We start from the raw sequence: 23,846 nt of genomic DNA, 5'->3' as shown, positions 1-23,846 counted from the left end.
ATTGCACCCTTGTAGTGCACCCACATCCCCCCACATCTTAGTGTCATCAGCAAACTTGAACAGGGTGCTTTCTACCCCCTCATCCAAGTCACCGATGAAGATGTTGAACAGTGCGGGCCCGAGGACCGAGCCCTGCGGAACCCCACTGCCCACGTCCTTCCAGGTCGAGAAGAACCCATCCACTACCACCCTCTGGGTGCGGCCCTCCAACCAGTTGGCGACCCATTTGACCGTGTGGGCATCGACACCACAGTCTCCCAGCTTTTTGATGAGGACAGGGTGAGAGACAGTGTCGAAAGCCTTCCGGAAGTCCAGAAAGACTACATCCACAGCAACCCCTGCGTCTAATGATTTGGTGACCTGATTGTAAAAGGCCACCAGGTTGGTCTGACAAGACCTGCCACTGATGAACCCATGTTGGTTGCCCCTGAGCATGCATTCCCCCACAAGGCCCTCCTGGATGTGTGCCAGGATAATTTTTTCAAAGAGCTTACCTGGGATTGAGGTAAGACTAACTGGCCTGTAATTTCCTGGGTCCTCTTTTTTTCCCTTTTTGAAGATAGGGACCACATTGGCCCTCTTCCAGTCCTCCGGCACCTCGCCAGAGCACCACGAGTGCTCATAGAGCCGTGCCAGGGGTCCCGCAATGACCTCGGCCAGTTCCTGTAGAACCCTAGGGTGAAGATCGTCCGGACCAGCGGACTTGAACACGTCCAGCCTCTCCAGAAGTACCCTAACTAACTCCTCGCTAATTATCATTAATCCTTATTCTAATAATCATTCATCAAAAGTAATCCAAATTTATAATAATACTGTTATATACTTCCAACTTCTGTTGTACCCACCAGATGGCTTTGGGGTACAGTAAAAAATAAAGCATTTTTGTCATATAAAATGTGTTGGATGCAAACTGAGTTGTAAAGTATATATTTTAATTTGGAGAGTAGATAGATGATTTCATTTGCAGGGCAGGACAACACCCACTTTGTGATTACTGCTAGAATATGGGGTTGGGGTGCAGAGACTTAAACTGCATATGTTTCTAATGCTCCAGGCTAATATGAGTGAAGCTGTTGTCTGACAAAGTGTATGGCTTTAAAAAGGACTTTTAGCAAAAACTGCCAAACCTGAAAAAACTTTCCATGGCTTTCAGCCAGCATGAGGGATACAGGTGGAACTTAAGTGTCAGGATGGACTAGTGATGAGCCTTAGACCCTTTTTAATATGCTGGTTTGAAGCTGGTCAGGTCAGCAAAAGCCATTGTCAATGATATATGTTGGATGGCTCTCATTCCAGTTCTCAGAAGATAAGTGTCCATATAATTAATATGTACCATCACCAGAGCTGGCCCTAATTGTCACCATTAGTGACAGCAAAGAAGCTAAGTATTAACAGCACACAACAATTTATGAAGCCAGAATTCATACAAGTCATGGCTAAGCATATGGATGGTAGGTATTGCATCCAGCAGGAAGGCTTCCAGTATGGATACTTCTGTTGTATCTTCTATGGGCAGAGGATTTCCTGAGCTCAGGACTGTCAGGGTAGCAGTTTTTATCGGTGCTAAACTATCACAGAAATGTTCTTGAAAAAACAAAAACTGAAAAAGGAAACAGGAGTTGCAGTTACCGTCTGATGCTGACCCGTATGAAGCAGGACTGCTCCTCATGTGGGTCCTGATTTATTGGAACGACTGGGAGAATTAAAAGTATGCAAGGGGGCTAATAGGCAGGACTATGCTCATCCTGGCTAATGTAACCTGCTGTAGTCTTCAAACACTATCTGTTGTACAGAAAGGATATCAGTGGTTTTAATGGAGCAACCACAATTTCCTGAACCTCAGACACGTGAAGCACTGGGGCTTTATATTACAACATTACACCCTTCAACGAGTTTATCAGCTCTTAGCCCATAAATGAGAACTAAGTTTCAAAACAATGGTGCTGTAAGTGGATGCAGAAATATGGGGAATCCAGACACAGTCATCGATAGACATTAATGCTGATTTTAATTTGGTCTTGAGACTCAAGCTGAGAGTTTATTCCTTGGATACAGAATGCCTAATTCTTTGTGGAAGGACCATGTTCCTTTAGTGTTTTCACAGACCTGAGAAGAGAAAACTGTCATGAAACACTGCTCTCATCTGTAAACCTGTGAACATGTAAAGAGATTTTTCAGTATATTCTAGCAAGCTTCATGGAATATACATGGTTCTTACTTATATGTATAACAATTTACCTTACTTTTAGATCCTCTGGGCTACAGGGCTTTATGGAAATTAAAATATTATTTCACCATGGAAAGATTTTAAATAAGTTACCTAGGTAGAGAGGGAAGGAATTTCGTAGTTATAATAAAAACCTGCTCCCTTTCACTTTGTTTCCCAAAGCAAATTCTCATACAATGAGTTCTGAAAAGAGTTTTTTTTCTTTTAGCTAGCTGCGGTTTGTACATATGCAGAAGGTGGATTCATAGATGTTAGGGGCTGGAAGGGACCTTACAAGATCATCGGGTCCAGCCCCCCTGCATTTGGGATGTTTTAGGTTAGTCTATTCAGAGAGGAAACGAATGTGTAAGGCTGCATTGCTGACAGACACAGTACCAATCAACCACGAAGAGCGCATGCATTGTGGTTCATAATCAAAAACGAATACCGAAAGATGACAGTTGGAAGGATTAAGCTGTTAAAGGTGCATGAGCGACAAAGATTAGGCAGCTGCTAACATTGGCAAGTGGGGTGAGATATATCAATTGCTGGCCATACTGATACTTTGCACTTCCATAGTTCACTTCTATACTTTCATCTTTGGACGCTACCATTCTTTTCAAAGGACAACATTATTATTTTTCTTTTACAAAAAGAACCACTGGGGTACAGGAAAGTATAATGCCTCTCCCATGGTCACAGAGTGAGTCAGCTATACAGAAAGGGAACAAAAGTCCAGGGTGCTCTAATCACTAGGTCAGGCTGAACATAATAGAAGGTTTGGAGGGAAGATGTTTAATATTTTCAAGATCGGATTCTCTTCTGACTCAGTATTTCATCCCACGTCTGACATTTCTGATGAAACAATGATAGCCCATGTATGGCTTTCACACTGCAGGGCAGAAAGACCCTGGTTCGTGTTTGCGGTATATCAGAATACGCTGCTTCTATTCGCATGAACGCCTTATACTTGGCAACTCTTGAATACTGTGCTTGGCAACTTCATGCTGCTTCACATGGTACTCCTCTCCTCCACAGGGTGGAATCTGAGCTCCCATTCATACTGACTGAAGTATTCATGCTATGGTCGGGAGCCAAAGCATGCCAAATCCTGTCCCCAGTGCTACACGTGTGTGCTAGCTGACAACTATCCACTCACTTGAACTCAACCATCTCGAAAGGAGTAACTCAGGTACAGATAACTTGAGCTGACTTTACTGTAAGTGGTAGATGTAAATGGTAGATGTAAATATTGCTTTTATTCCAGATAAATCTTCAGTTTGTGAAGTAATCGTGGCATTGGAAAACATGTTGAATTTCTCTGCACCAAAAGGTGTGGTAAAGGTGTGATGTAGTATATGCAGCCCTCGGCTATTTGAATTGTATGACCATATTACAGTCAAGCACTGCAGAAGCCTGATTTTTATCAGTGCGAGGCAAAAGTGTCTACAGATAACTAGGTATCCCTTTTGCTATCAAGAACGATAGATAATTAATTCATCATTGCATTTATAACAGTCATTTCAATCAGGAACTTGCATAACTATCCTAAGTATTTTCCAGTGTACTCAGTGGTCCCAAATCTAGGTGATCACCTGATTGCTTGTTTCTTTAAAAACTGCCAGGAAATGATGGGAGGAGATGGTATGATGATGGAGCGATGTGGGTGTAGGGTCGCCAAATAGTTTGACTCTATTCCAGGAGGTTTCGGGGAGGCCGATGTGTCGGTGTCACACAACGCAGACATGCCTGCGTGCTTGCACGTATCCACGACGGATTACGATGCATAGACTTTACGCCAGGAAGGCAAATGCACATTACTATTACATTTAAAAAACCCACAGTTCTACTGTATAGATTGAATTCTGGGTTTTTGGTTGTAGCCATGTTGGTCTAAGGACATAGGTGACACTCTTGTGGACCCAGAGGGACAGCCTTCCATCTTCAGCTCCCTCTGTGAAAAAATGAAGCTTATTCCCTACCAATGAGGACTTTTCCCCATCTTGTACCATCTAGACTTTCCCCAGAGCCTCATGAAGGGACTTTGGTCCCGAAAGCTTGCAGAAAAGGAGTTTTCTTGCAATTTCCCAGTTGGTCTAATAAAAGGTATCATTTTGGAACCCAGAGTTCTAGTTTTTTGTACATCTACCAAGGACATAGGCATTAACTATTCGTTTTAACGAACGCCCCGTCATTTATCTCCAGGGTGACTCTCAGCCGTTTGTCTCTGGGAGATCCACATGTAATTCCTGGAGGGCAATCGTGTGCCAGTGTGATGTCAGAACTGTGACCGAGGCATGCTGTCACAGCATGAGGTAGGCGTGATGTCAGCACAATGACAGACGATGACTCATGGTCGGGCATCTGAGCAGGAAGAGGGGCCCTACCATTCCTGACAGCAGCACTGCCCTGTGGGGGGGTTGGGGGCATGGCTGGGGGCCTTGTTTACAAGCGCCGTGACGACACAGTGACGTGAGGACGGCGATGACAACACCACAACTTGCTGAGTCACCACTCTGCCCAGTAAAATGGCCTCGAGGGCGGGGAGGGGGCGGGGCTGTTTACAGGAGCCGGCGGCTTCCGGCTGGCGGGGGTCGCCGTGGTAACGGCGACAGGGGGCGGCCTTACAGCTCTCGCGAGGCGACGCGGCGGAAGTGACGCGCGAGGCCGCGGGTCTCGCGGCGCCTGAGGCGGCGGGGGATTGGCTGGCGCGGGCCGCGTCGCGCGCGGAGCCTCCTTCCCGCTTCCCCCGGCCGCCCCGGCCGCGCGCCCGAGCCGCCAAGATGGCGTCTGCTCTGGAGCAGTTCGTTAACAGCGTCCGGCAGCTCTCGGCCCAAGGTGACCGGTGGGCGGGCGAGGGCGTGGCGGTTCCCTCTGCCCGGTCTCCCGCGGGGCCTCCCGCCAGCGCGCGCGGGAAGACAGGGCTGAAGCCCCCCACCCCTGGGTCTGTCAGCGCAGTGCTGGGCCCCTCCCGGCTCCTCGCACGCCCCTTCTCCCTGGCTGGCTGGCAGCAGGCTCCGGTGTCGTAGCCCGGGTAACCCGTTTTCTGGTGGCTTAGCCCCGCCCGTGGCTTTTGGGAGCAGGCTGTTCACTATGGCAGGGGTATTTCTGTGTTAAAAAAATACAAATTTCCCTGCATGGACGGGGAATAACATGCAGGAAAGTGCAGCCCCGTGGCCGTGCCTGGTCCTGGAGTGCTTCGTCTCCAGCAGGCCGGAGTTGTGGTCGAGGCGATATCTTGTAGGGGACCAACGAGATTTCTGCCAAAAAAAATCTTCGATTGCAAACTCTCTGTCGGGCGTCGGAGAAAAGGTGGGAGAAGTTCTCTTAGGTGGAAGCGAACTCGGCAGTGGCGGCAAGTCTGGCTCTAGGGAAGCGTAAGATATAAAAAGGCGGTTGTCGATGGGAGGTTTTGTCGCTTCAAACTGGACTTCTCTAGTGTGAGGGAGAGAAAAGATTTTAATGTTAAAATCTGGAGTGGGGGCTCAAACCAAGTCCCTTCCGACCCTAGAAATCTATGAAATACTGTCACTTTTCTCAGTGGTGTCTTCAAGCCTTTTTTTTTCTCTCCCTGTGTGGGCCTAGAGCTCCCGGGCACAATAGGTGCCAGTTTCTGAGCTTCTCTGTCCCTTCAATTCTCTATTTAACGAGTGAAAATATATAGCTGCCTTTTCGTCTTAACTCACATAGCGTAGACGTGTCAGGCTTTCTCTTAATTTTTAATTTTTGTCTCTGACTCTTGTTTTTGCATTGGGCTGGGGCTTTGTTTTGTTTTTGTTTTTTTTTTCTATTGCTGCACGTTGTAGCCCCTTACATATAAGGGAATTTTCTGCAATGCCGTTTATTTAGCGTTTTGTTCACATGAAAGGTTGTTGGTGAAGCTTGTGAATGCTGGTGACTTTTTGATTTTTAACTGCTAGCGGAAAAAAGGATCGAAAAACATGTGTTCAGGACACGCATACCATTATTGAACCTCATCGTGTTTTATGTTAGTCCGCTCAACAACTCTTGTCAGCTGGCTACAGGCATGAGGCAATAGCCCTGGAGCCGTGCAGCTTGGTAAAGCTCACGCTAGAATCAGTTCTTGATGCCCAGGCCTTTATTTGGACCGTGCTCGTCTTTGAACGTTAACCTTTCACTGTTAAACCTTGCTGGTGTTTTATTTTGACTCTGAGGAAAAGGTCAGAGAGAATTTGAGAAGAGCAGTCGTGTTTCCATTCATGAATAGACTCCTACTCCCAAAGGTACTGGGGGGTGATGCGAAACTTTTGTTTACATCTAATCTGTAAGTGTTGACAGGTGAAACAGTGGCTGCATCAGAAGCTGTCCATTGAAAACCCAGTACGTTTGAAAACTGAATTCAAGGCACTTTAAGAATATAGCATCCACCTTTTAGTCCTCCCCGTCTTCAGAAATCAAGAAAGCATGCTAGGTCTAAGATGTTTCTTTTCCACATGCCTTGTCAAAAACTCACAGAGACTAAATCACAAGTGACTATGTGCGGTATTGTCAAATATGCAAGTAAACTGGGGGAAAAACAGATTAGGAAAATATATTTTTATCCTAAAGTGTTACTTGGAATTTGTTTTCTAAAAACATTAGCTGGAATACAGCATATAAGAAGTGCGATGGGCAAACCTGTAACAATTGCTCAGATGCCCAAGAAGCAAGACGCTGCCCTTGGGCTTTTGTGTGTAGATTCTCATATATTCTTAGGTGTTGGTAGGGGAAAAAAAATTTAAATAGCAGAGAAACTGGCTAGAGCCTTTTAATTTTCAGTTTGTTGCAGCTTGTCAAAAACAGAGTAGCTGCAGAGACACTGGTAATTCTGTCTGCAGACTGGGGAAACTGACTCTGCATTGGTTTATGGCTGCAAAAAAGCCTTCAAAACTAACAAACAGAACGTAAGTCACTGTGGGGGGGTGTTAAATGATAAGCTATTGTGGGGTCCCCTCAACTGGTCTCAAACTTTGGTTGCTGCTAGAAGACAACTAAGTTGACTCTTTTATTTTGTTATTTTTTATTTTTGCTTAAAGGCAAAGCAAGGAGGTGTTAAATAAGGGAATGCATGACCTTTCAGTATGTTTTGCTTGGTGTTGTAATTGAAAATTGACTGCAATGTTTCATGTTTCAGGGCAAATGACCCAGCTTTGTGAATTGATCAATAAAAGCGGGGAACTGCTAGCAAAAAATCTTTCCCACCTGGATACAGTGCTTGGTGCCCTGGATGTGCAGGAACATTCTTTAGGGGTTCTTGCTGTCTTGTAAGTGATACTTTTCTTTCTTTATAGGCTTAATTTAGTTTTAACACCACGAACTTCAGGCAGTGCATGCTGATACGCATTTTCATTGCGCGGTTCTTGTAATATTGCTTAAATTCTTTCTTGTGGCACATCTTTGTGAAAATATTAGGATGTTCATGTGTTTCAGCTTTTTCTAATTCCAGTTCCAAAATGGCTAAAATACCATGACTTACAATGCAAATTAAGTTTTTCTTGGCTTTGAGCAAACATCTGTTTCTTGTTATGTTTAGGCATTCTGGATAGATTAATGCTTTTACCAGTGGTTCAACAAAAATGTTATGTTTGTTTTAAGGTTTGATAAATGAGTTATTGACAAGCTGGACTCGCACTGTGAAGCAGGATGTCCCTTTATTCACAGTGTGGCATTGGCTGCTTTTGCAGGTTTGGACAGCTCTTGTCTCCTGCAGGGGAAAGGATAGGCTGGCATTCTGCAGATTTGAGATAACCAGTTTAGCTAAATACATTTTTGGGAGCATTGAGTTATTGGACAGAGGTCTCTACAATTTGCACTATTGATATGCTTTTAAAATAATAAATTGAGATGCATTAGAAATTGGTTTGTTAAAATAAATTAGCTGCTGTTCCTGGGTGTTTCCCTTTGAAACAGAGAATATAGTACAGGTCATATGTGTATGGTACCTCACTTTGTATACTGCCTTCCATAAGCTGGATCCCAAAAAGATGTTATGGAATTAAAAAACAAAAAAAACCAGACCACCTGTGTCAAATCACCAATGGTGAAGGCATCCTGTGGGTGTAAGATAAAGTAGTTTGTTAGTAAATCAAATAAGAGGGAAACCAGCTGTCCATAAGAGATGTCTGAGGTGGAGTCAATGGAATAGATATGAAAAAGGTTGTTCCAGGGAGAACCGAGCACTGACTGGGCTTTGGGAAGGGACAAGGAAAGCGAGTAACCAGTTTGCTTGGCAGCTACAGCAAGTCAGTGGAGAGGTTTAACAATACAATCAGTTTTGAAGTGTATCCTAAAATAAAGGGGCAACAGAAGAAAGGAGTGTTTGTGCTCGGGGATCTACAGGGTGAGGACTTGGAAAGTTGGCATTTGAGGAGGCCATGAAACGGGGATCTGAGAGAGACAGTGAGAGGTGTGCTGAAGGTATGGGTGAGGATTGCCTGAGAACTAGTAAAAGCAGTACTGTTGTGGGCAGTGGTCCAGAGCAGGGTTGTCCAACTTCAGAGTGACCAGAGGCTGTGTGCTGTACTGCATGGGTTGTAGGTTGCATGCTCCATGGGCCTCACTGGCTTCCTGGAGCCCCTGCTCTGTCTAGTCCCCTGCTGCCATGAGATCCTCTTCTCACCCACCACTGCTGCCGCCTGAACAGCGTGAGCCATCTTTCTCTCCCCCCACCATACAAGTCTGCCACCCCTGTCTTGCAGCCACTGCATGGGTGATTTCCCCCCCCCGACCTTACTGTTGCCTTGAGAGCTGCCCAAGCCCCCCTACTGGCACTGTGGTAAGAAGCTCACCAGACCTCTCACTGTGCTGTCCTGCCCCAGAGATCCTGGCTACCACTGCAGCAGCTCGAGCAGTGGGGGCAGCCTGAGGACCACACTTTAAACCCTTTGCCAGCCAGGTGCAGCCTCTGGGATACCAGCTGGACAGCTGTGGTTTAGAGGTAGTAACCTGCAGGGAGTGAGGAGCAGAGATGCAAGTAATTTAAATGTGGAGAAAGAATTGCAGGCATATGTAAGAGTGAGGAGGCAAATAGGGAAGGAAATAGAGATTCCTAGCATCAGTAGCATGTTTTGTTGTTTCCAAGGTCATTTGGAAGAACTTCTGTAGGACCAGTGTACTCTCAGCAGGGTGCTGCACCCTCCATAATTTTCTCTGCTCTCAGAAGAAATGTGTATTTTAAACAGCCAAAATGCAGTCTGTCCATAAGAGTGCTGCCAACCCTCTCTCCCCATTCCCCTCTTCCCCATCTCCCCAAACCACAAGTCTATGCTACATCTTTCTATAGTGTGATGAGTCTTCCACTTGATGGTGCAGTTTTATGATCCATCTTCTTTAAAGGTATTCAGTTACCAGGTATTATACTGTACCTGCTGTGACTTGTTCTAAACAGAGAACTTGTATGCAACCCAGGATACGGGGTGTGGATTTTTAACCCCATTCTCAAGTATCACTATAGTATAGTTTTTAGAGACATGTATGTCTCTTTCATGTTTAAGATGCTTTTACACTGGTTAACTAAAATTGCACATCTGCAGGTTTCCTAGTGTTTTGATCATAAAATCTTGATATGCTAGGAAAAGAATCTGTAATGCATGCTTTGGCCCTGGGTCTGCAGGCAGTTCCACAGATGCACAGAGGTCTGCATGCTAAAGCAGAGATCAAGAAGTCATTTCAGAGGGAGGCCTTTGGTTTCATTTTACAGAGCTCTAAATGACTTTTTGTCCGGTTTCAGGTTTGTGAAGTTTTCTATGCCCAGCATCCCTGACTTCGAAACGTTATTCTCACAGGTTCAGCTTTTTATCAGCACTTGTAATGGGGAGCACATTAGATATGCAACAGACACTTGTAAGTTCAACTTCAATTTGTCTCGCAGTTGTATAATCATCTAAAGCTGATGTGTGTATGTTTATGATTTTTTTTCTTTTACTGTTTTTGTTGTTATATGTAGTTGCTGGCCTTTGCCACCAGTTAACAAATGCCCTTGTGGAAAGAAAACAGGTAAGCAAATATTATCTAGTAATAATAAATTAGCAGTCATCCGGGGGCTCCAAGGAGACGCTGATTCTCTTGTGAAGAATTTGACTTGTTAATTCCATTTTAAGAGTGTTTCCCTGCAGATTGTTACTTGTCTAGTTTTAGATTATCTTCCGAGATTGTAAAAAGGCTGTTCCAGAGACATCCTAAAAGAAAAATATATATTTATAGTTGTTAAGAGATCTGGTGTATCATTATATGGAACATACACATAACAGTTGTATGTGTTCTTTTTTTGGTCTAGAGATCATCAATCACAAATATAAAAGAGATTGTACCAAAAATAAATGGAATCAGGCAGTCAGTTGTTGGCTTTGGTATTATTACCACAGCAGTCTTTTATAAAATTCCTGAGTAAGTTTAAAAAAAATAAATCAAGAATCTAGTTTAAAAGAATAAATCTTTGAGAATAATATTTGTTAATGTTAAGGAATTGGAGCTTTCCAGGCACTTGTGCTAATTTCCATGTTCTGAAAATGCTGCCAAAGTACATGCTCTAAATGTGGCAAATGGGAATCTTGCTTTTAATTTCAGTGTGAACAATGCCAATTTTTGGTGGTTTCAGGGTCAAGTCTTTCTGAGAATACTAGAGGATGTCGGTATCTGATAGTGTGACAGTGCAATGCGTTCTCACTAGAACGGCCTTTTTGCAGCAGAGAAATGTTAGTCCATCAGGAGAAGCAAGTTGAAGAAAGAGACCAGATTTATTTTATATCTTAAGGGACTGCAGTGTCCTGCAGGAAGGGGAACCTCAGGTTAACTGTTACTTAATGGAACCTATCAATTAGTGTTATTTTTCATTTGTAAGTGCCAACATAAGATCCAATGTGCTGCCATCTATGAGAAATTATCTGAAAGAGATGTAATTTCTGACAGCCCCTGCGAGGAATTAGCATTCTCAGACAAGCCATAGACAAGATGCAGATGAACACAAACCAGCTGACCTCAATACATGCAGATCTCTGCCAGGTAAGAAGGAATATTAGACTTATTCCAAGGGTAAACATTTTTAACTGGCCCAGCCCCATTGTGCACTGAGTGAATTAGTACTTCAGGAATGGGTACAAGAGTAGGGTTTTGCAACACTAGTAATCATTGTGATCTGTTAGAATAATTAATATTTGAAATAAGTTTAATAGGATTTTTAGCTCATCCTCTTGGATTCTTTGTTTTGCTGTTCTTTTTATGACTTTGGAGAATCCTGGATTATTCTGGTTCTTCTCTAGTTGAGGGAGAGCTATATGTACCTCCTCCCAGGGTCTCTCACTATCTCTGTCCTCCAGAATAGTTTCATCAGCAGTGATGTTCTATCTGTTCCAGCTTATGTGGGTGAATTTGCTACTTCTGCAGTGCTCCTAGCTCCTGGGGCACATAGCTCCATAAGTAAAAGAGAGTATTTTTGTGCTGCCAGCAGGCCAGCTTGCGTGGCTTAGCATTTCAGGGAACTTCATAGATTGGAGTCGAGTAGTGTGACAGTGTTTATGGTGAGCCACTGTGAAACACTGCAGGAGCTGAAGTGTTTGCTGGATAGTTTCAGGGAAATTCTTTATAATTTTTCAGATAAACACATTAAGTTTCAATAAATGGTAGTGAGCTGAACTTGGCTTTGACCTCTTTAAAACTTGCACAGAAGTGGCTAATTCATGTAACCCTGGTTTATTTTCTTGTAGCTCTGTTTGTTAGCAAAATGCTTTAAACCTGCCCTCCCGTATTTAGATGTGGACATGATGGATATATGTAAAGAGAATGGGGCATATGATGCGAAGCACTTTTTATGTTACTACTACTATGGTGGGATGATATACACTGGGCTAAAGAACTTTGAAAGAGCACTCTACTTCTATGAACAGGTAAATTTCTCTCACCTGGAAGTCCATGGCAAGACTTAAAATGTGGTTTGTTTAAAGGCCAGAACTGCATTCCAATAAAGTTGGTATAATGTGTAATGCGTAACATCTTTTAAACGTTCTCCTGAAACTAAAGACAGTAGCTGTTCACATACCTATTGCTATTAACTTCACATATTTGCATCACATGGTTATCTAGAAAGATTTAGTTGGATTGGTTGTCAGGTATGAACTTACGTGCAATATTTTGTGTTATCTCTATACATTCATATGATTGAACATGGGTATGAAATGTTTGTTTATGGGTCTTATTGGCCTTTTAAATGTTATTCTGGGTGCTAGTTGTTTTTTACTTAGGCTGGGTTTCATAAGCATGTGATTTTTATATCATATATATTTTTTTAATATCAAGAAAAACAAGTGTAGTGTAGTGGTCCAACTAGTACAATGGCCTCTGATACCACTACTGATCTTTGGTATTCTCCATAACTTGTACTTTCAAAATCATCTTTTCCCCTCATTTTTAATATGTGAAACTTTTGCACGAACTTGCACAAAGCAAACTTTTCCTTGGCCTTTCAGTAAAATAAGGTTAGCCAGTACAGAATGGACTTAAACTAACTGTGCTCGGCAATCTTGGCTTTCTCAGACTTAACTAATGTTGTTTCTACATGTGAATGATCTAACAGCTTTATGAAGTGTGTGTGTGTGTGTGTGTGTGTATGTGTGTGTGTGTGTGTGTGTGTGTGTGTGTGTGTGTGTGTGTGTGTGCGCGTGCATGTCCACACGAGCTCGGACATTTGGTTTCCCAGGGACAAGTAGCAGTGGTGTACCTTCCGCCACAGCTACTTGTCCCCAAGGAGTCTGTGCCACGTGTACTTTGGCACGTGGCAGATTACCCTAGAGGCAGTCACGGGGGCTGAGGCCAGCACTGTGCTGGCCCTGGCAGCTTTATCTGGAGTCCTGGGGGCTTCCCAGGGCTGCAGCAGCAGAGATCCTGATCCTGCTGGGCACAGCCTGGCTGGCAGCCGCAGCGCAGCTCCAGACACCTTGGCTCTGTTTTTCAGCAGCACGCACTGCCCATGCATACCTCTGGGGGCCAAAAAACCCCACAGGAAAAAAAAACGGAGCAGCTCACACACAGGCAGTGCACCCTTGCAGTGCGGAGAACGTCTGGCTATGCGGTATGTGGTGCTGCAGATGCATACTGCACAGCTGGGCTTGTCTGGACATGGAGGGGGGCGTGTAATCCCAGCTTCCATAGGACCTGTATAAGCACTTTCAGTAACCTATCTTATGATTAATTACACTAAAGCCTCCCAGAGGTTTCTAGGACAACTCTTGATCAGTATTTAATACTCAGCAGTATTAGGCAAGGAAGTTTTTCTTTGATTCTTTTGGCATCATTTTAAGTATCACTGGGTGCACCTACACATTTGTTAATCCACCATAATTATGGTGCACAAGGTTTAGTACTTGTAATTACAGGTATTAACTTAATGCACTGTTATCAGTGCTACTGCGCAGTAGCGCCAGCACATGCTTTTTTTTGTGATGCTAATGTGCAGTAGACTAATTAGTCACTAGACTAATTCTACAGCACATTAGCATGGTTTCTGCCTGCCACACTAATGCCACAGTAGAATTAGTCTACTCATTTAGCATGTTGTGTAGATGTACCCAGTGTGTGTGTCTACATGTTCATTAATACGCTTTTGCTACTACGCATTAAATTTAGTACCTTTTTAATGTGAGGTACTAACTAAATGCGCATTAGGCTGCCTTAATGCACAGTAGCAAAAGCTCACACTTTTTGGTGACGCTTAATGCATAGTAGCCTAATTTAACTGCACTTCAGCATATTAGCACAGTTTTTGCTGTGACACACTAATATGCAGTAAAATAGGCTACTGCACATTAATGCGCATGTGTAGATGCACTCACTGTAGGCAGTACTATATAGTTTTACGTTTGGCTGAGTGGTAGAGGGTGTCTTTCTAGGATGTACTGGGTGACATTCACAAAAAATTAACTTTTTCTTAACTTTTTCATTTGATATTAACTTAATGGTTCATTTCATGTTTAATCATATTCTGTTTGTACATACAGCTTTTTTTTAATCTAGGAATTTACTAATTCAGTAGTATACTTATTTTTAACTCCCACTGACAGTCATTTTCTACTCCCATCCCTTTTCTCTTGCTTAGGCAATAACTACTCCGGCCATGGCAGTCAGTCATATTATGTTGGAATCGTATAAAAAGTATATTCTAGTTTCTTTGATACTACTTGGAAAAGTTCAACAGCTGCCGAAGTACACATCCCAGATAGTGGGTAGATTCATTAAGGTAAGTCTTGAACTCAGTCAAATAATTTGAGCTATAAGTTCCTACATGGTTCTTGCTGACACAGTGGCGTTAGTCTTCTTGGTTCTCTAATGGAGTTGGTTACTGTTCTGGGTTGTTGGAAATATTAGGAACAAGCATTCTGGCTTCTTTATAAGTTACAAAAGACTTGGACAGGTAGTGGCTGCATGTTGTCTCACTTATGCACATTCCAAACTAGCAGGTACATTGCTGATGTTGCAATACAGCTCATACATCTTAACAGAGGAATAGACTTTTTGGCAAAAAAAAAAAAATACTGATTTCACAACTGTAAACGTGAGATCTTTCAGCAGTGTATAAATTCGCTAAACTTTCACTTTGGCTAGATCACATGACTCCATAGCTTCTCCTTGACTCTTAAAGTGTGCTATTGATGATCTCTCTCAAGAAATTCAGAGTAATTAGGGGACATATCTTGCATTCAGGATGAACCCAGGTCAGCCACTGAGGTGCTGGGCATGCTGTTTTTCTCTCCATTCCTTTATTTGTAAACCAGTGTAAAAATACCCTGACTACCTATATAAAAGTTTGAAAACTTTAGATCTCAAAGTGCTGTACAAGAGCTAGGTATTTTTCCTACTACCACTCAGAATCTATGCTGTGCCACAACTAATTAATGCATATTGCCAAAACAGAGGAAACTGTGTAGCAGCTGCTCAACTCCATTTAAGTGCTTTTAAAATCTGAGCCAGATTTTTGATGTGCTGTGTCAGCTCCAACATAAACTATCCACAACTTAAGAATTCATGCTGTTGTGGCGTTAGTGAGCTGTATTTGTGTCAGGGGAAGGTGACTTTGGAAGTCTGCTGTTTTTTTGGGTGAGGTTTTTGTATGTATGCATGTAGGCCCTACATTCTGGCAGTCCTTGTTGGCATGGGATTTGAGTTGCTGTACTTTTTGTGTTTATAACCTTGGATAATGTGCACCCTTTTTACAGTACTGTCCTGCAGGTGGCTCTGTCCACCTCTTCCTCCACAGTGAAAACAAAAAACCTCTTTGACAAACTTCCCCTTGTATTAACCTGTACACAAATATAACCTAAACTGCTGTTGAATTAATGTTTTTGCTTGGCTTTTATTGACAGACAACCCATGGGTTGCACCTATGAAAGTACAGTGTAATAATCTGCTTGTCAGCTTACCCTTTTGCCATTGAATAGCTGGCTATGCTTCTGACTAGAAAACTGCTTAGTGCTTTTTTGGTATCCTGGAAAAAGCTCAAGTAAAATAGCATATACTGTGCCTCCAGCTTTATAAGGAATTATTTTTACTGGCACTTCTGCATAGTTGTAAATTGAAGAGTCCTCATATGCTGTAGTGATGTTTTGGTCTTACAGAAAAATCTGAAACATGAACCTGATAAATATCAATATGTAACTGAGGTCCTTCATAAAGAGTAGTTTCACTTGTACTGTGTCTTGGTTTAAATTTAAATCTGTGGTGAATGGCTAGTGTGTGAATTACCTGGGGAACAGCGAGTGTGGCTTAAATAATTTCCAGTGTGGAAACTATTAAATATGGTCACAAGACAGAAGACTGAGATCCATGTACATTAAACATTTTGTTCTTTTCTAATTGCAGCCTCTTAGCAATGCCTACCATGAATTAGCACAAGTTTATTCAACCAATAAACCCTCGGAGCTCCGAAATCTTGTGAACAAGCATAGTGAAACATTCACCAGAGATAACAATATGGGGCTGGTTAAGCAGTGCTTGTCATCTCTTTATAAAAAGAATATTCAGAGGTTAACTAAGGTAAGGTGTAGGCCTCCTGCTGGTCTTTAGAAATGTATGGTTTATCCCTGCTGGAAGAGTTAAACTAAAAATATCATCTTGTATCCATGTGAAATGGATCCAATTTGGGCAGGGGGCTGGACTCGATGATCTCCCGAGGTCCCTTCCAGCCCTGATGTCTATGAAATCTAGTTTGTTTATGTGTACACTGATTACACTGATTAGTTTAAAAAAAAGTTTAGCATTATAAAAATCATCTACACAATGCTGCTGAAGCAAAAACGTACTCATGAAGAACTAGAGCAATAAATTACCTTTGCTTTAAAAACCCCAGCTAAATGTATTAGTGGGGGGCGGGGGATAGGGATAGTCTGCATACGAAAGGGGTCTGAGTACGGAAACGGGTAGTTGCCTGCTTCTAAACTGCATAATACGTATATAAAAAGGAAATAAACACTTGCCTTCCAGACTATGGTGTTAACTAGCATACTACTGTGCAAGTCAGTGGATTGGACTAATTTATATTAGATGAGAATTTTGACTATAGAACACAGGTCTGTGGCCATAGGTGTCACTACACAGTACCTTTTAGGTTTCCCATCTGCTATCAAAAACTGAATTTCACAGCTTCCCTGTATACAGGAGGCAAAGCAGGAGAGGACAGACATATATAGTTAAGTCTGGGATTATCCAGTGCTAAAGGAATTTTGGAGAGGAAGAAACAGTTGCACATGTAATCGACTAAAAAGATCAAATGGATTCCTAGAGGTGATGAGACAGACAGAAGATACTTAGGACAGAAATCTGAACTCAGATTTTCTGATCTTCAGGCATGTCACAGCATTTGTTTTGGAAGGTAACTCCCAAAATTAAAACGATTATTAATTGTCTTGAAATGGCTGTATTAAAGAGGCAGGAACTCCTCGTTCATGAGGAAAAGGGAAGTTAGATATTGCTAAGTCTTCCTTTAGAAAGGGACCCCAGAAGTGCTGGTACGCACTTGTATATAGGCTCTCAGTTGTATAAAACAACATTAGCCATGGAAGAAGAAATGACTTGCAGGTCATTTCATGGTACTTTTTTCTTCCTGCCACAGTCCCACCAACTTGTAGTTAAAAAATGTTGTGTAAAAAAACCTGCATGAAAATCAATCAGTGGTATTACAGTATAACATTTTGATACGTTTTTTAAATTTCAGACATTTTTAACGTTGTCGTTACAAGATATGGCAAGTCGAGTGCAGCTCTCGGGGGCCCAGGAAGCAGAAAAATACGTCCTTCACATGGTAAGAATCATTAAGAAATGGAAGTTTTCTCTATTACAAAAGCAAACCAGATCAAGATCTTTAACTGGAATCTTAAAAACTTAATGCAGTTGGGCAGTGTTTGACTACCGGAAGCCTACCCTAATCTCAGGTTGCTTTCTTTCCAAAGTGTCTGTAAAATGCTTTCATCTAAGCAAAGAGTAAGTAGTGTGTTTCCTGTCCCAGAATGTTATAATGCTTCTCTGTTTGGAAAAGGCTGTTGGGGAAAGAAGAACCAGAGCTTGAAGAATCAGCATTTGAACCATCTTCACAAGCCACCCTGACTGGTGATTAGAACTTGCTCTGCCTTTTTCACATTTAAATGATTTTTCCTCTTCCAGATAGAAGATGGTGAAATCTTTGCAAGTATTAATCAGAAAGATGGTATGGTCTGTTTCCACGATAATCCTGAAAAGTATAACAATCCAGCTATGCTTCATAACATTGATCAGGAGGTAAATAATTTTCGATGCATTCTTGCTATTAAATTATCGCTAAATATATTGTCTTCAAAATCTAGTAGTGAAGTTATAGACAGACATCTTAGGGTATATTTGGTTCTGGATTTAGTGTAAGTCGGGCACTTGCTGATGTGCTTCCACAATTACTCTGGTAATTTAGTAATTACTTTGGAATTAAAACGTATGTTTGTATGACTAGTAGTTATCTTTGGTGTTGAGTCCCCTGTTGTGAAGTAGGTATAACCAGAGGTGTGTTAGCAGTCCAATTCTTCCCCCCACCCCCCCATATTGATCTTAAACTACAGGATTGACTCCAGATTTGTAAAGAAAATTGTCCTTTTGGTAGGCTGACTACAAAATCCTTCCTTTTCATTAATTCATAGAACAATTGAACTTCAGATTGACTGTTCACTTCTCCCAGAGCTAACATAGGACAATGGCCATTGAAGTGATTGCTAGAGAAAAGACATGGGACAAAATAAAAGGAACAAACAAAAATCAGCCAGCTGAATAAACAAAATGTTACTTTTTCCATTAATTGTGGGACCATAAATTCCTTTGTGGGGAAAGGCTAAAAGTATAGAAGCTACTTAAGGCAGGTGTGTTACGCACCAGCAGGGTAACTAGTTGACTTGCTGTTTTCAACATGATTTTTAGATGCTGAAATGTATAGAACTTGATGAACGACTGAAAGCCATGGATCAAGAGATCACTGTGAACCCTCAGTTTGTGCAGAAGGTAACTACCTTTAGGTCTCTGAGTATCTAGGCGTGTGGTGCTATAGGCATGAATTATGTTGAATATATATACTATAATGTATTATGTTGCAAATACCAAGTCAAATGCGTAATGTAGGTAGTATGCAACTATGTAAAAAGAGAAAGTGCAGGTCTTTCCACGTGTGCTTTTTATTTTGTGCGATTTCAGCTTCTTAGAGCTCTTGTTGGGACAAGCAAATCTTTGGACTTAAAAATAAATAAATAACTTCTCTTATTCCCTTACAGAGTATGGGCTCTCAAGAAGATGATTCAGGAAGCAAACCATCCAGTTATTCTTGAAATTAACAATGCTACTACTCTGCTTTTAAAGTAAAAGCTAAAGAGAACCACCTTCTGGATTGGGCATTTAAAAGTCCTATGAACAGAGCAGAGAGAACTGAGATTTTGACCTGGACATTAAGAAAATAAAACATCACCTTCTCAGTACTGTATGATTTCAAAAATATTCTCTGCAAAGAAAAAGGAAATCTCAAAGAAACTTAAAGTCTGTTGTGGATTTATTTATCTTCAGATTAACATCGTTAACGCATTAAATAATCTACCTTTTGTTTTAAATGGTTTGAACGTTGCTGTGTTTCTGTAGCAGTCCTCTTTTTCCTTTTTCTGCAAAAAATTCAGGGAAGAATATAAGCAAACGTTGGATTGCCTAGGCTACAAGACAATTACTGATTCATTATTTGAAAGCATTTTTAACTCACTTTGCTCTATAAAATACAGTCTGATTTAGACTTTGTATTTAGATTACCTGGGCAGAATGTAACTGGCAGCTGCCCATTAGGTGACTTAAATATAAGCCTTCTTTCTAAAATATTGAGAACATCAGGATGAGTTCATTTCTGGTGGGAGATCAGGCTTAGTGGCCGTAGTTGGTCCTGCTATGAAAATCCTTGGGCTCCCTTGTACTGACGACTGTTTATTGGTTTTTTCAATTGCTGGCATAAACAAATAGGTCACTGAATATTCTTGCAACTTCTAGGCCAAAGCAAAAGGGTGGCTTAAAGACCTGGATGCTGAGGGAAGCTGAGTCCGAACTCTAGTTTGCACTGAATCGGATTCTTGTGCTTAACACCCCCACAACCATAAAAGAGTTTCTACCACATCCTGGTATTCAAAATGAATTCAGATACAAGCTGTGCCATAGATCTGCTCTAGACTTACCTCACTGCAGAGGTGGTTATAAAGTTCTATTATAAAAGCAGGTTTGTTTGAAGGCAGGTGAAATGCTGGAAGAATATTGTGTGGTTTGAAGTCAAGGACTTACTGAAATAGTAGAAACTTTGCCATTGAATTACTGAAACAATTTACCCTTTTAAACCACTGGGCTGGCTGTCATTTATGTAGTGTTCATGTATCTAAAACTTTTCTCTGTTAACAAAGCACATTTGAAATGGTTCCTGTCATTGAAGTTCTCCTTATCAGACATAAATAACTCTGTCATTGTGTTAAGAGTTTCAGAATTGCTCAATACACAACAGCCCCCGTGTAAGTACCCTAATGAGAACTGTTGGGTACTTCTGAAAACCCAGCCTCTTCATTTTTGTTCCTAGCTGGAAGCTGAGCTGTACCATGTGAAATGTACAGGTACATGGAGCAGGGGTGGGGGAGAGAGCTAATAAGGTTTGTGCTTCCAACACTGATATTTGGCATTGTTCTTCAGGGGGCTCCTCTTCTGAAGTCTGACAGAGCCCTTGTGGCAGTGGCATGCCTTCTCTACTAGAAGAAATATAATCCTCAAGCTGTTCCTAGATAGAGTTTTTACAATTGGTTATAAAATAGTGATTTAACTGATAATAGATTTTTTAAAAAAGCATAGGTCCGTGGTGATTAATTCAGCACTCACAGTTTCTATCATAATGACTCCCAAACTGAAGGAAATTTGCACCTAATCTCAAAGCAAATCCTTGTCTTCCCCAGTACTCATTACAAGTAATGAGCAAAGAGATTGGTGATACGTTTTTAAATGCCTTATTAAAACCACTGCAGGATTAAATGCTGAATGTGCTATCCAGTTTTCTACCCTGGCGCCATAGAAATGTGTCAAGTGTAAGATTGAGTGAATTGTTGTTGTTGTGAAAGCCTGTGAAATTAGGTACAATAACCACCCAAGGAATATAGAAAATGACTAACCACAAACTGCTACTTACACAAATATGTCAAAATGTTCCCTCAATTAAAGAGGAAGGTTTGTGCTTCCAGCACTGTGCACAGGAGGCCATTTATGTAGGAAGTAAATGTACCCAAAGTATTTTATTGAAGTTCTAACAGTAGAAAGTTTATTTTGATTATTTGAAGTGGCAGCTGAACTATACTGTAAGCAGGTCCTGTTATTGTTATTGTTCTGTGGGCTTGTCTCAAATAACTTCCAGCGGACTATAATACCACAAGAAGCAAACTTGCATTTATTTTATGCAGTTGATAAAAGGTAGCGGTATCGCATCTTCAGAGTTACGTAAAGTAAGCCCCATATTATAAACAAAAATTGTACAAGTATTATGTAATATTTCAAGTCACACAGTTCTTTATAGCACAATATTTTTTTTTTATTTCCATGTTATAAATGTGAGTTTTAAACATTTCAAAGCCAGTTGAGAATTTGGCCGTCACTTCCTCTCACATTCATAGTTGTGGTAAAACAGCTTTGAAAATGATGATGCCACCTCCAAGTGTTCGGTTTGACATGAACCGTAAGGTACCAAGATGCACTGGGGTAAGACGAGCAGTGTCTCAGTTCTGATATCTTTAAGGTTTTGGAAATTCTGTTGCAAACTGAGTCTTTGTATTGTTTTCATCTGAATTGCTTTTAGAAGGTGCAGGACCATTCACATCCTGATGGGGAACTGAGAAGCTTTGAGGATGCTTCAGTATTTTGGATTTTGTATGAATGCTTCCCTGTGGTAAGAAAAGACACACTGCTTAAGAACACCAGATAGAAGACGTGTCTTATTTTGACATACACAAAATCCTGTGGCCACATCTTCAGGTCTTGCATGTCCTCAAGGGGCTCGCAAAATATTAGATACATGCACACTCAAATAAGGGTGTGGATAGGTGAGCAATTAGTGTTCTGAGGAGGAAGCAGGGACTTTACTGTGATTCAGTCTAACTGCTCTAGCTTTCTGTTCACCCTGTACTAGGCTAAAGTTGAACTGGGGCAGTTTACCCTGAATGAAAGAGCATTTAATTTACCGTGGTTCAGTCATTTACTGCAAAGCTAAAAACAGACATTGTGTTTGAGCTGGTTCTGACCTGACTGGCACATCCCTTTAGCTTGTCCTTAGAATGAATGGGCTGCAATTGTCCTGGGAAACAGCATTAGCACATCTTATCTTGGTACTTCACAGTTACTTGAAGTGGGACAATAGGTGTATGGGACTAGGATCCCATTACAAAAGGCTTTTTTCCTTGAGAAAGGGCAAGTCTGTTTTTAGCCAGAGACAAGACAGAAGAGGTGGATGAGATCAGTTTACACTTGTTAACACTATTTCCCTTCTTCCCCATTCTATAAGCAGTTAAACTGCCCACACTCCCTAACATACTTTGCATCTAGTTGTTAACTGCATTTTAACTTGGAGGAAAAAAAAGATGTGGCCTGCCTTGCAATGATGGTAGTTGGCCACGGGATGGGGCTTCATTTCAGATGTTTAACAGGGAGTGTAATGCTGGACAAATTAAATGGCTCCACGCTGTTCTGTGAACAATTTTTGTAATGCTCCTGCCACAGAGGAGTGCCACTGTGCAATTCCTTTACTGAGCTTCGCGCACACAATATTGTTGCATTGCTCCAGGTGCTGCTGCCTGACTAAAATTGCTCCTCTTGCCATTCCTCTCCCTTCACAACACGGCAATTGTGACCCGTTCTGTGTGTTGTCCTAGGTTAACTGTACAATTTAGGAAATGACTTTATTTTTTTTTCTCCCTGCATGGCAAAATTGGCTGAGGAGGTTAGTCCTGAGAAGTTGTTTAAATGTACTGTTGGAAAAATAAAGATCACAAACAAGTTAACTCTTCTTAGTTTGTTTTAAATACACTCTGGCTGGCCTGGAAGAAGGAGGTGCTAGATTTTCCGGACTGGTTTTATTACTACTTTCGGGGATTTTTTTGTAAAGTAACCCTCCCCCCCTTATTAAGTAATTGTAATTTTCAGGGGTTGGAATGAGACTTTTCAGGCTGGTGCCTGTGATAATGTCTTGCACTTTGCCACCAAGCACTTTAACAGATACTGGTTAAGCTTTGAAGTTCACGAGGCATCTCTATCTAGCAGAAAAGGAAGGTGCTGTTTGGCTGGTTGATTTGTACAAGTGTGTCTGCCTTTGGAGGGTTCTTAGAACTACTTGGAAATAAAGATGGGATGATACAGAAATCTCAGTTCTGATAGGGTCTAATAATTCTCTAGTATAAGAAGAAATATTGTGCGCTTGTGTGAGAGAGAAGTCTTGTGAATCTGTACTGTGGTGGTCCCAATACTTGAACATGCAGCGTATTTTTTAATGGGAGTATAGTCTTGGCACAGCTTCCTGTGTCAAAGCACATTTTTAAATATCATGTTGCAGGACAACCACTGTGAATTGTGAAGTCTAGCCATGTTTTATTTAGGAGGGATTTAACAAGCTATTCGGTTGAAACAATATGGATCAGACTCCACCAACAGCCATTGATAGACCTTTTCTCTGTTTGGATGTCCAAAATAGGAATTAATTTTTTGTTTCCCCGTCTAAACAAGCTTTTGGTGACTCTACCTCTATTACTATTGCTGCTGGAGGTTATAGGTCTAAAGGTGCTAAAACACTAAATATTTTGCAACAAGTAAACTTGCTGTGGGAAGCACAATTTCAAATTGAGCTGTGGAGGGAAGGCGGGAGAGCTGGCCTGTTCAGTGTTTCTTCATGCTGATAAAGTTTTGTGCTGATACAGATTTGTGTGCTGTAAGATTAAAAGTTCAAGTAATGAGGAGGGCTGTACACGCATAAGCAAGGTTGGGATTTTTATGATCTCTACTTGGTGCTAAAGACAGACAAGACGTGCTGGCAGGCGAATTAGGGGGTTGCCTAGGGCGCCAAAATTATATGCAGAACAAAATAACAGGAACTTTATTCTAAACA

The 23,846-nt window shown here is 41.6% G+C and overlaps 1 protein-coding gene across 1 annotated transcript; it reads left to right on the top strand.

Moving 5' to 3' along the window:
* The first annotated feature begins 4,888 nt into the window (after positions 1–4,888).
* On the top strand, positions 4,889–22,749 carry COPS3 (COP9 signalosome subunit 3). The gene is made up of 12 exons (XM_090023976.1): positions 4,889–5,044; positions 7,341–7,470; positions 9,936–10,048; positions 10,152–10,201; positions 11,114–11,206; positions 11,908–12,087; positions 14,292–14,432; positions 16,052–16,225; positions 17,403–17,489; positions 17,849–17,962; positions 18,626–18,706; positions 18,973–22,749. Exons 1-12 carry the CDS (start codon positions 4,990–4,992, stop codon positions 19,024–19,026), a joined length of 1,272 nt encoding a protein of 423 aa, XP_089880102.1. The 5' UTR covers positions 4,889–4,989; the 3' UTR covers positions 19,027–22,749.
* Positions 22,750–23,846: the final 1,097 nt, after the last annotated feature.

Source organism: Crocodylus siamensis, chromosome 12 (genome assembly GCF_052110815.1).
Source record: "Crocodylus siamensis isolate JL-2025a chromosome 12, ASM5211081v1, whole genome shotgun sequence".
NCBI lineage: Eukaryota > Metazoa > Chordata > Crocodylia > Crocodylidae > Crocodylus > Crocodylus siamensis.
The sequence above is the reverse complement of the archived record's forward strand: the minus strand, read 5'-3'. Positions and strand labels throughout refer to the sequence as shown.

What these genes read in the sequence shown, in the direction of transcription:
- COPS3 (XM_090023976.1), top strand. Translation starts at nt 4,990, where the DNA reads ATGGCGTCTGCTCTGGAGCAGTTCGTTAACAGCGTCCGGCAGCTCTCG. An exon ending in TACATGCAGATCTCTGCCAG is followed by an intron (nt 11,207 to 11,907) that starts GTAAGAAGGAAT and finishes ATTTTCTTGTAG; the next exon opens with CTCTGTTTGTTAGCAAAATG. An exon ending in AAAAATACGTCCTTCACATG is followed by an intron (nt 17,490 to 17,848) that starts GTAAGAATCATT and finishes TTCCTCTTCCAG; the next exon opens with ATAGAAGATGGTGAAATCTT.